At 40.4% G+C, this 12445-nt stretch overlaps 2 protein-coding genes across 2 annotated transcripts in view; one reads left to right on the top strand and one right to left on the bottom strand.

Annotated features, from left to right (window-relative positions):
• The window catches only part of LOC136829795 (uncharacterized), a 44607-nt gene extending 32814 nt beyond the window's left edge, over positions 1-11793 (top strand). The window contains exons 5-8 of the mRNA XM_067088728.1: positions 954-1096; positions 1757-1906; positions 2463-2557; positions 7662-11793. Of these exons, the coding sequence (XP_066944829.1) occupies positions 954-1096; positions 1757-1906; positions 2463-2557; positions 7662-8418 (1145 nt within the window). The 3' untranslated portion in view covers positions 8419-11793. The remainder of the gene's footprint in view (positions 1-953; positions 1097-1756; positions 1907-2462; positions 2558-7661) is intronic.
• On the bottom strand, positions 9368-10204 carry LOC136829969 (protein transport protein SEC31-like). The gene has a single exon (XM_067089146.1). It carries the CDS (start codon positions 10202-10204, stop codon positions 9368-9370), a length of 837 nt encoding a protein of 278 aa, XP_066945247.1.
• Positions 11794-12445: the final 652 nt, after the last annotated feature.

Here is a 12445-nt window from a genome sequence, read left to right as displayed (position 1 = left end):
AGTAATGACTCTCAGGCGTTCCCAGTGACTCAATGGCGACGTAACTATGACTCATTCTTGTCGTTGGGTTTCCTTATGACAACTGCATACTCGGTATTGATTATTTTACACCACAGGTGATGTAAAATATACCTTAATTCATGTGACACATTATTTCACGCTTTCCCTTAAGCTGTGATTCAATATGATGAAATAATTCATTATAATAAGTTAGTAACTTAACAATGATTCAGTATAATGAGACAGTTAATGATAATTATTTTGTAATAATTAATTATATCAATCAATGGTTCACTTTGTGAATGCTTTTAAGGAGTTTTGAAAAATGTATGACCACAATATGGCACTCTGCCTTCCCGAAGAGAGATAGTTGCCAGTTAGCTCATTAATCATACCCCATATGCATCCCAGTATTGCTTCTCATATAACTTTTTGATTTTTGCTTTTGTATTGTCCAGCTTAACCAAGAAGACTTTAATAACCATAGGGTTTGCCCCATACGCTTTCCTCTCCAAATTTAACTCGTTTATTTATCATTTTCCCCTTTATGAGCAAACTGTCTCTGTTCTGTCCCACCAGGGCTGAAAAAACATGATGGCTTGATGTCACGTTTCATCTCAGGTGGGCCTCAAAGTACCATAAAGGTCCCCATCCTATATTTATGTCATAATAATCAACAATAAATTCATCACATACTTCTGAACGGCACCATCGAGCATCACAGCTCGTGGCGCGAGTACAGTCTAATCACCCTGGCAAGACTGAGAGGATACTCTTACTCATTCACTCAGGCTTCTTGTTGACCCATGACCACTTGCACAAGACCTGTGCTCTTTCTGTTGACTGCCGCAAATCTCCAGTTCAGGATCCCCCACTCCCAGTTCTCTTAGGTCTAAAAATCTGTCCCGAGAACTTTACCTAATGAAGACCTCCTCCTCTTCCGATCAATCCAGGGATCTCCAACGTCAGCAGCGCAAGCAGCAACAGCGGGGGTTCCTACTACAGCACCGGGATAAGGGGGAAGTTCAGCCGGCAGATCCCGACGGGGGGTTGCAACAGCGTCAGCGGTGGTAACAAGCGGCTTCAGGGCAAAAAGGTTTGTTTCGTACTCGCGGGCTCGCTCTTATAATTTCACCAGCATCTGCTGCGGCCTCTTTTCATAGTCAGCAGTCGACGAAGTTGTTGTCAGCAACCGTCAGCCACGTTACATTTCAGTCGTGTCTCCTTTCCTGAATTTAATTTTCACACCAAACTTGTCACTCACCTGTTTATGGATTCATCTTAAAAACTTCTCTTTGTGTATATGTTACCTTCAGTACCACAATGCACTAGGTGTGACATCTAGATCGATTCCACTCTTAGCTTTCTCCAGGTTCATATGTCATTTATGTTGGGTCTGGTCAATACTTGGAAGTGTAAACACCTTCAGAGGCTAGTTGAGGTTGGCTAAAGAGACCCTTGAACAGTGGTTTGACCGTGTTCTATAAATTCATTGCATATCCTCTAGTTGGGTTTAGCCTCAGCGTGTTATATAAACTCTAGCGTATTGCCCTCTTGTATACACTTCCAGTTGCCACAGATCTACCTAACCCTCAACTGTAATGGTGATTGTAGCTAGAAACACCAGTAGTTGTAAGAGCCATCCGTGGCATTAAGTACTGCCACTACTTAACCACAATTAGCATTAGCGGCAGCGAGAGTCTCCCTCCAGCGCGTGTCCCCCAGCCACTCACCACTCCCCCTCCCCCTCCGACAGGTCTCGAGCAAGAGCGGAGCGCGGAGCAAAGAGCCGCTGAAAGGTCTTCCCCAGATCCACATCGACGAGTACCGGGAGATTCCGTGCAGGCCCCCGCCCGTATCCCGTCCGCCCAGGGTCCACATAAGGGAGAACAAAGTCGCTCCTCAGGTGATCCATCAGGCGGACCACTGCCGCTCGGGCTGTTACCCGAGTGACGGCGGTTTCGCAGTTTTCAGGTTTCGCAGTTTCGCTCGTATCAGTAACGTGCGGAAGTGCACGGCTTTATTGCGAGCAATTTCACGCTGCCATCTGTTCTGTGGAGTGAAGAAGTTGCTTGTAATGTTTGATAGTAGCTACATTGTCTTGCACCTCATTGTAAAGCTGTCCTTATGTGTATATATATATATATATATATATATATATATATATATATATATATATATATATATATATATATATATATATATATATATATACAGTAATCCCCCAAAATATGCAGAGCACACGCAATCTTTGACAGCGCACGTAAGAAGCAAAGTATGATGTAACCAATGCAAATTTTATGTACTGTCACATGGTGCATATCAGCTAAAACGTTTAAAAACTATTTGGTAAATATTTCTGCCGCTATTTAATTTGACGGTCATATTCAAATGTTATATGTAAACGCGAACCTGAACGCTTCCTCCGCCAAGTTAATTCCTAACCTCTCTTCTCTCGGCAGGAGTCCCTAGGAAGGCTTCCCACCATCAAGGAGTACACGGAGTTCATTTCGGACAAGGAGTTCGAGAAGGAGAAGTCGTCCTCTACTAGAATAAGGTAAAACCTCCGGCGCAGCATTTTCTGTGCCGTACCCCATTGGAATTTTTATTCACTCCAGATAGAGCCATGTATAAAATTGAAGGCTGATTTTATCCCCCAAAATAATAACATGTAAGGTGGTCATGATAAAGAAGTACTCATAAGGCCGAGCATTTTTTCATAATATATTTACTCAGTTACACTCAGTCTTTTTTGCATAAGATTTTGTTTCCAAAGCTTATTTTTTTTAAACCATATATAGTCTTCAAAACAGGCTAGGCTTACCTTTTAGAAGTCATATATATATATATATAAAACTATAAAAGATTTGAATGATCTCTTAAATATATACAGGAATATCAAAGCATTTTCAGTATAAAATGAGAACACACCTATATAGTTTGCACACTGTTTTTTGATCATTAACCTCTCCCTGTGGCCTATTATTATACGCAGAGCTTTGTAAGAGAAAATGGATGTTTCTCGGGGGGAGAGTGAAAGGGGTAACTGCAGCAAAGCGTAATACACCACCATCTTGGGTTTGGAGAGAGAAATCTAATCTACCAAAGAGTTAAGTGATTGCTTGGTTGGAGGAGGGCGATTCATCAGTGTTCAGTGTTGGAAAGATAACCTCTTGACTATCAATTATGTAAAAAAAAAATAATACTTTCATTGCTATCATAACCATAATGCCTTAGCTCTTATACAGTTGGGTAAGGCTCCAGTCCAAATAAATATGGCAGGTGACGGATGAGAAGTGGTATATATACTGTCTGGGAAAGGCTTCCAAAAATTGAGTTACAGCATCGGTGCTTGCCAAGTGTCAGATTGGCTGCAGTCATTTGCATATTTGCATGCTTGAATGTTTAGTTTTTTTTTTTTTTATCTCTGAAAGACACACAAAAGCCAGTACACTGTGTTTTTCTGAAGTTCTCTGCAATGTCATGTTTTTGCCAGCACATTTTCAAGGAAGCTTTAATGCTTAATAATTCACTATATTGCTGTTCTTATGTTCTATATTTTTTTAGTTACATGTAGATTTGTATCTGCATTAGCTACTTACCAATGGAAAGTGTTTGACAGTTAGGGCAATTTGGACAGAACAGAGTTCTGGGGACTTGTCCAGCTTTTCATGAACTGAATAGACCCTTTTCATGAGTAAGGAACTACATTTTTGTAAATAGCAGTTCTTTTTTGTAAGCTGGGTAGAATTTCCTCACGACTTCAATTATATTTTGGTGGTAGGAAGCACTACTTTGTAAAATGGGGTACCTTGACATAATTTGGACATTTTTTCCAAAAACTAGCAGTGCCTTTCTTTGGAGTCAGGAAGTGCCTCTTCACAAGGAAGGGCGCCATTTGAACAAGTAGGAAATTATACCTTCGTAAAGAGCTCATTTTTTGTAAGTCCAGAATGCAAATAGCAGCTGAATTCACTAAACTGAAGAAAATGTGGCTGACGAAATCATGGGGAAAAAAACTGAGAACTGGATACAACAGTGTGCTGGGTACTGAGTAAGTACAAACACTGGCAATTTCATCTGTACATTACCTCAAGAATTAGAGAAAATTGAAAGGAAATGTTAAACTACACGTGGTACTGTAAAGCATGCAACATTGTATGTTTCCAAGTGGACGTCTGAATGTGTGTGTGTGTGTGTGTGTGTGTGTGTGTGTGTGTGTTCAGTGTGGGTAGGTGCCTCAGATGAAACATTTTTCAATTTCAGATTCTTATGTCTGTCCTTAGATTATTATTATTATTAGTCAGAAGATAAACCTTTACTCGTATGGAACAAGTATACAGGGACCACTGACTTGAAATTAAAGCTTGCTTTGTCAGAGGCCATAATTCTTTAGGTTGGTATGTCCCTACATTAAGGACAGTTAAACTGGTTGACAGTGGGCATTTGTCTGCTTGTAACTTTATCAGAAAATGAGTATTTTCAGGAATTAAAGCCTTTGACAGTTTCCTTACAGAGGCAAGTTAGTTCCCTTGTAGACAAATTAACAAACTGGTTCCAAAAATTGCTTTTAAAAGCAAAAGGATCTTGTCATTCCCAGAGGTGCATTTCTGTGTTGTGAGTAGTGAGCACTGGAGTGAACAAATTCGTGTGTAACTGTGTGTGTGTGTGTGTGGCGAGTTTGTGTGTATGCACGTGTGTGTCTTACTAATGCCATAAAATAATATATATACTGTATATTTTATATAAAACCTACATGATCAGATTTACCTAAGAAGCCTTATCCAAGTGTCTAAGAGTTCAAAGGTTGCTTGTGTGCGCTGAAGTTATTGGCTCATGATTGTTGTAAATCACATTTGTGTAGGTACATATTAATGCACATTACATTTTTTAAGTGTCTCTCTCTCTCTCTCTCTCTCTCTCTCTCTCTCTCTCTCTCTCTCTGTATCTAAATTCTTAAATTCTTAGTTTCTTTCTCAGTAAGAATCAACTTTCCTCTCGTTTACTATCCGCCTTTCTCTCTCTCTCTCTCTCTCTCTCTCTCTCTCTCTCTCTCTCTCTCTCTCTCTCTCTCTCTCTCTCTCTCTCAAAGCAATTGACCGCAGAGCTTTCTCCAAGCTTATTAACCCCCTACCCTCCCCCTTTCAAAGATGTAGCTAGATAGTGTGTTTATTTAACTGAGACATATTATGAAAAAAAAAAATTCCAGTTTCTCTTTGTCACACAATCGTTTACAATCTGTGGATGACGTCACAAGGAAAATTCTGCAGCTTTTGCAAATATTACCGTGTCCATAGATTATTTTTTAGATTATTTATGGATGTTTTCAAAACGGTGGAGTCTTTTACATATTCATATTGGTCAGATTTTTTTTTTCACCACATTGGTACTATTAATTGAGATGGGGTAGGTTTAAAAAAAAATTGTAAATAGCGTAGATTTTGTTTAAAACTCCTGGAGATGGCTTGGCTCACACTATGAGATTTGGTTTCAATCAGTAAATAATTTTTTTTTACACCATAGATTTTTATTCATGGTGATTCCACCATAGAATTTTTATGGACGCTGCCAGTAATAAGTCTAAATTATATGTTTTGCAAGCCATCAGATCTTTCTAATGTATCGCACAGGCAAAAATAGGGCAGTAATTGATTCTAGATTATAAAGATATGTAGGAAAACGGTTTCATTCATTCAAAAATACCTTATCCATTGTCCAGAAGTAATCCCAGTTATGAGCTACAGAAAATAGATAAAGAACACCAGATAAAATCATAGGGAACTGAAAACGTAGACTCGTAGTAGTAACAGCAGGCAAGTTCCTTTGCATCAGCTCCCCCTCAGAGAGAAATGGTGAGAAGCTGCAGAAGATTCCTGTCCTCCTGCGTCCTCTGCCTCTTATTTTCTTCCTCCTCCTTCTCCTCTTCCTCTTCCTCTTCCTCTTCCTCCAAAGCCATGGCATGAGCATGAAAAAGATATATATTCTCTCTCCTCTCTTGTACACACGGAAAACATCGACACTTTCACACGATATGATTTGCATATGGATATGCTTCGTTTATGTGTGTATATCTTTGCATATAGAGATGCAAATATATATAATATGTATGTATATGTATATATATATATATATATATATATATATATATATATATATATATATATATATATATATAACATAAACAGGCGGGCGAGAGAAACATATTTCTGTCGTCAAATGAGTATCATATACACCAGTCAATCTCTCGGTTGCTATGTGTACGATGCTTCCTGATAACCACAGGAAACATTTCTCTCATTTAACTGTTAATAAGTCTGTATGCATACCTGTGTATACACATACACACACACACATCTCACTAACATACATACATACACACATACACTCACAAACAAAGGATGTCTCCTGATCTATACGAATCTATCCGTTCAAATCTAGATTAAGAAAAGCTGAATCTCTTTGCAACTCCCGCCCCCTCCCCTGAATAAATATGGCACCCCTTCCACCCCCCTCCCCCCCACCACCTCCATTTAACAGCAACCCTTCGCCTACCCCGTGAAGATCACACCCCCTCCCCTCCCACATACCCCGACGCCAACCCCCAAGTACCCTCTCTATATGGTTTTTTAAAAGAAATGAAAATTTATCGTTCACTTCACAGCATGTAACGTTCAGAAGAAGCCTTGAGTCGGAAGGGTGACGATGAGTTACTGGACGAAACATTTTGACAAATTCCACTTTGAATTGACATTTCCCCTATTTTTTCCGTAACGGCCAATTTTAATTCCATTTTTCACTCTCAAGTATTAGATTTTCATACTTTAATCCTTTTTTTTTGAAAAAGGGTAATTCTCTCAACCCTTCCGGATCAAAAAACCCTGATGAAGAAGGCTTCAGCAACACACCCTCCGTTACTAACTATTATTAATGACTTATTATTCAATGTTGTTTTCATAATTATCTTGATATTTTCATGACGTTATGATAAAATTATCGCTTATTTTTTCCATTATGACAATATTATTATTATCATTCCTGTTTTTGTTGTAATTGCTGTTATTAATGATTAATTTTTCTTATTATTTACAGAGCTTTAATTCTTCATTATCAAAATGATTTTCATCACTGTTATTATTATTATTATTATTGTCATTATTATTATTATTATTATTATTATTATTATTATTATTATAGCTGTTCTCTCAATACCACCGCAGCATTGTCACTTTTAACAAAAAATGCACCTTTTTTCAATCCCTTCTACACGATATTGAATAAACTAAGAAATTCGTCCTCAGTCAATATATATATTTATCCAAAAATATTAATGATGATTTAGTCTTAATTAGGTATTTACGAATTAGACCAGTCCCATAATATCTTTTCAGAAGATTCTTTTAGACTCAAAATAATTGTTGTCAGTGTGGAGAACATTTTGTTTACATTCTCTCATTATTAGAGTAATGAAATATGATTCAGAGTTTGTTATGTTGTTATTAGGACAACCCAGATTTGTTGTAACGGAGAGAAAACGTCAGCTTTTTAAAGTTTTCTCAGAAAACGTCAAAGACTTCACCACAATTCACTTTAGGCTGTTGATGACTTGTCCGAACGCGTCGTTACCTAACCGCCACTGACCTCGCCTTCGTCTTCTCGTACAGATGTGCGCAAAAGCTCGTTAGCCAAATCGAACACCACCACCACGGAATCATCCCCCAGCAGCAGCAGAGAATTCGGAGCCCCAGGGGTACCACCTCCTCCTCCTCCTCACTGTCCACGGCGCCCTCCCAAGCCAGGTCACACATTACGGTCGCCGTCACTAGTACCACAACCGCCTCCGGAACGCCCAGAGGTACCAACAACAGAACGTCCTCCTCTTCCTCTCGCGTCGTCCCCCCAACGGCGCGGGTCCTTCCCAGGTCCCCCTCAACGTCGTCGGGAAGCAGCTCGAGGGGCGGGACCTGCTCCTCCGACAGGAAGTCCCACAGTGGCGCGACGATGGGCCGGAGAGAGTCTTCCTCCTCGGCCATCTCCCTCCGGAGCAACGTCTCGCACGGGAGCTTGAGCTCCGTGCGCAGCAGCGCCTCGGTCAAGAGCGGGTCTTCGGCGAGGAGCGGCAGCGCGTCCCTGAGGGGCTCCGTGTCCTCCTCCCGCCACGGCGGGCCGTCGCCGGCCAAGAAGAACTCGTCGTCATCCTCCGGGAAGAACGCCTCCACCCCGGCCAAGTCCTCGGACTCGAACAACAAGTCCAGCTCGTCTTCGAGGAAGGACTCCGAGGGCAAGGGAGTGCGGAGGAAGGACGCGGCCGACGGGAAGGGCGGGGGGAACGACAAGCGAGGCAAGACGAACAAGGGCGAGAGCAAAATCAAGGCGCTGAAGAAGAGGTTCGAGGGGAAGGAGTACCACAGACTGCAGTAGCTCAAAAAAACAAAAGACAAAAGACAAAAGGTTCCACGATGTGCTGCGCAAACAGAAACATAAACAATGAGACAAAAAACAAAAAACATTCCCTGTAGCAATACGGTTGTTTCAGAGACCACGTTAAACATAGATATGGAAGTTTCGCTGTGTTATGAAATACTTCGTTAGCAATAATACTACTGATAATAATAATAATACTAATAATAAAATAACAAACACAAACTCCTAGTCGAGTGGATATTGCAATACCTGTATCAATACCTATCTGTTTAACCTCCTTCAGAATGGAAAAAAATGTTCCGGTTTGTGTTATGCCAGACATAAAGATATATATATATAGAGAGAGAAAAAAAAATAATGTTTTGAGTGTGGTTCAAACCCAGGGTTCTTCTCTCGTACCAGATGCCCAAAAATGTGACAGTGTCTTTGCGCGGAGGAAAACGTCTCGGTTCCTGGGTCCCGGCGACGACGTCTGCGCCTGCGCCAGGCGTTTAAAATAAAAGCCCGCCCACCCCCGTTTCCGTTCGCTCTTTCAAAACATCTGCTACAGGACGGTCCTTCTCCTCCTCCTCCTCTTCCCCCTCCTCCTCCTCCTTCTTCTTCTTCTTCTTCTTCTTCTTCGATTATTCTTAGATTAGATTCATGTACTTTAATGAAATCTCGACTATCTTTAGCAGTGTTTCCGTTGACGCTAGGAGACAGGCAGGCAGATATATAGTAAATAGATCATTGTACACAGACAGACAAAGGTAGGTTGTCAGCGAGTAGGTACTGTATAGCTTACGTGACAGACAGCAGATACATAGATATATACGGTAGACAGAAGAGGCGGACGGAGTAAACGATAGACAGGAAGAGTGAGAGAGACTCAGGACAGCAGAAAGAGAGAAATGTGACTAGAATATAATCAAAATAAATGTATATTAAAACAAAAAAACTTCATGGATTAAAGAAGATTCAGACAGAATCTGGCAAAGCAGTCCAGAGTCCCATTTGGGGAGCTCGCGATAGACGAGGAGGCCTCGTTCGTGAAGGTTGGAGCTTCGTTCATGAAAGGTGGAGCCACGTTCATGAAAGGTGGAGCCTCGTTCATGAAGTATGGAGCCTCGTTCATGAAAGTTAAGGCCTCATTCATGAAAGCTGGAGCCTCGTTCATGAGGTCTGCAGCCTCATTCATGAAGTCTGGAGCCTCATTCATGAAAGCTGGAGCCTCGTTCATGAAAGCTGGAGCCTCGTTCATGAAGTCTGGAGCCTCGTTCATGAAAGCTGGAGCCTCGTTCATGAAGTCTGGAGCCTTGTTCATGAAAGCTGGAGCCACATTCATGAAGGTTGGAGCTTCGTTCATGAAAGGTAGAGCCTCGTTCATGAAAGCTGGAGCCACGTTCATGAAAGCTGGAGCCACATTCATGAAAGCTGGAGCCACGTTCATTAAGTCAGGAACCTCGTTCATGAAGGTTGGAGCTTCGTTCATGAGGTCTGCAGCCTTGTTCATGAACGTTGGAGCCACGTTCATAAAAGCTGGACCCACGTTCATGAAGTCTGGAGCCTCGTTCATGAAGGTTGGAGCTTCGTTCATGAGGTCTGCAGTCTTGTTCATGAAGTTGAAGCCACGTTCATGAGGTCTGCATCCTCGTTCATGAAGGTTAGAGCCACGTTCATGAAAGCTGGAGCCACGTTCATGAAGACTGGAGCCTCGCTCATGAAACATGTAGCCTTGTCCACCAAGATCAGAGTTTTGTTCATGAAGGAATACAAAGATTCGACGCAAATGCAACATGTCCATATTTAGTGGGGAAAATGTATAACCTTGCTGTGTTATAAATAGTATATTGCAATAATATTAAGACAGACAAAAATATTATATAGTAAAATAAGAATTCTGAGTTGAAATGAGTTAATGTTAGTTAAGAATGTTATGTCAGGGAAAAGGAAGTTAATCAACTACATATACATGTATATATATACAGTGTTCTCCAGCTTTACGGGAAAGGTCGTTACTGCCTGTTTTCGCAGGCGTGGTATCTGATAAGAAATAACTGTCAAAGCATTAAAATAATGATAGCTGGAACTCAAAGAAAATTCAAATATTATATCGGTTACAGAGTTCAAAATGTTCACATTGTATTCTTTGCTTTTCGATAATTAAATTTAACCATCACTGAGGTTTGCTGATCTGAGAAAGGTTACAGACAAATCCCAGGATTTGACACAGAAGATGAGTTCTCTCTGAGAACACTGATATACCAAAGACGATGGTTGCTTTGACAGAGCAGAGACAGAGAAATTAAGTGTTGCAGTCATTCCTCATCAGCTTTTTTGATGTCAAAATGGGAAATCTTTATTCAATTAACACTGAAAAAAAAAAATTGGTCATGTATTTCCAGAAAAAGGATTTCCGGACTGCTGTGACAGAAGACACGGGCAACACATTTGTCAACGAGCTTCGCGATGCAAGGCAGCGTAGATTTCTCTCAAGGAGGATGGTCAGTGCCACTTTCCAGACAAGTGGAGTCCTTCCACCCTTCTCCTGTAGGTGATTAACCTCCCCCCTCAATGCCAAGATAGATGAGCTTCCCCAATTTTCCATTTTCTGCTGTTTTTTTAGGTGACCTTTACCCTTCTGACGTAGAGGTATCTAGCATCTTGTCCCCTCCGGCGGACAGAGAGTTGCCATCCAAGAAATTATCCCAGATATCTGCCCTAATTTACTCATCTTAGAATTACTTCCACACAGTAGCGCAGTCAGTCAGCGGAAAGGGCATGCATCAGGTTTCCAGACTAAGTGATGATTATCTTAGCGTTCTTGCAAATTCTCAGATAAATCCTCCGGGACTACATTTACTTCTTCTCTCGCAAGTGCGATACTTAAATGACGATAACTGGGATTCATTAGTCTTGTTGCTATTTAGGTTCGGTTTGCCTGAGAAGCGCGTTGAACGTTTACGCTTGCGAGGCGAGAAAATTAAGGCGCGTAGAAATTCCGCAAACAAGCCGTTCGTTTCAGATCTCTTTGCTTGAAAGATTACAGGTTCATTGCTGCTTGGCAACTCGCGGAACGGCCGAGAGTTGCCAGTTCGGGATATTAGTAGACAGTTTTAGATTATCGTCGTCAATATTCTTGATTTTATTATGCAAAACTGACATATCTCTCCTTCTCTCTCTCTCTCTTCTTTCCCTGCTGTGGGATTTATTCTTGAATTCAGCGCCCGAATCCTGAGAAATATCAGTTACCTTACTCCCTCCTTTTCTCCACCTTAGAATATACAGATACCATAGACAAATTTATATATATATATTTTATCACATAAACGGTAGTTCTTAACATCAAAAATGTGAAAGTTTGTGAAATAAACTAATAAATATGATTACAAATGTGGCTGATTATTATAGAATCATTCAGTAGGCAAGACGGATGTGCATTCTTCAGCGCGAACTCCGCTCAGCTTGAAAAATGAGTCACCTGGTTAAGATATCTTGAAAGACGAGTTGCCTGGTTAATATTCTACCCAAAAGATGAGTCATCTGGTTAATATTCAACTTGAAAAATGAGTCACCTGGTTAATATTCAACTTGAAAAACGAATCACCTGGTTAAAATATCTTGAAAGACAAGTTACCTGGTTAATATTCTACTTAAAAGATGAGTCGTCTAGTTAATATTCAGGTTGAAAAATTAGTCACCTGGGTAATATTCTATCTTGAAATATGAGTCACCTGGGTAATATTCTATCTTGAAAAATGAGTCACCTGGTTAATATTCTATCTTGAAAAATTAGTCACCTGGTTAATATTCTATCTTGAAAAATTAGTCACCTGGTTAATATTCTATCTTGAAAATGAGTTAGCTGGTTAATATTCTATCTTGAAAATGAGTCACCTGGTTAATATTCTATCTTGAAAATGCGTCACCTGGCTAATATTCTATCTTGAAAATTAGTCACCTGGTTAATATTCTATCTTGAAAATGAGTCACCTGGTTAATATTTAAGTTGAAAAATGAGTCACCTGCTGGTTAATACTCTATC

Source organism: Macrobrachium rosenbergii, chromosome 45 (assembly GCF_040412425.1).
Source record: "Macrobrachium rosenbergii isolate ZJJX-2024 chromosome 45, ASM4041242v1, whole genome shotgun sequence".
NCBI classification, from domain to species: Eukaryota; Metazoa; Arthropoda; class Malacostraca; order Decapoda; family Palaemonidae; genus Macrobrachium; species Macrobrachium rosenbergii.
This window is presented reverse-complemented; position numbering and strand designations above follow the sequence as displayed.

Coding starts and splice junctions, on each gene's coding strand:
- LOC136829969 (XM_067089146.1), bottom strand. CDS start 10,204: ATGGACATGTTGCATTTGCGTCGAATCTTTGTATTCCTTCATGAACAA.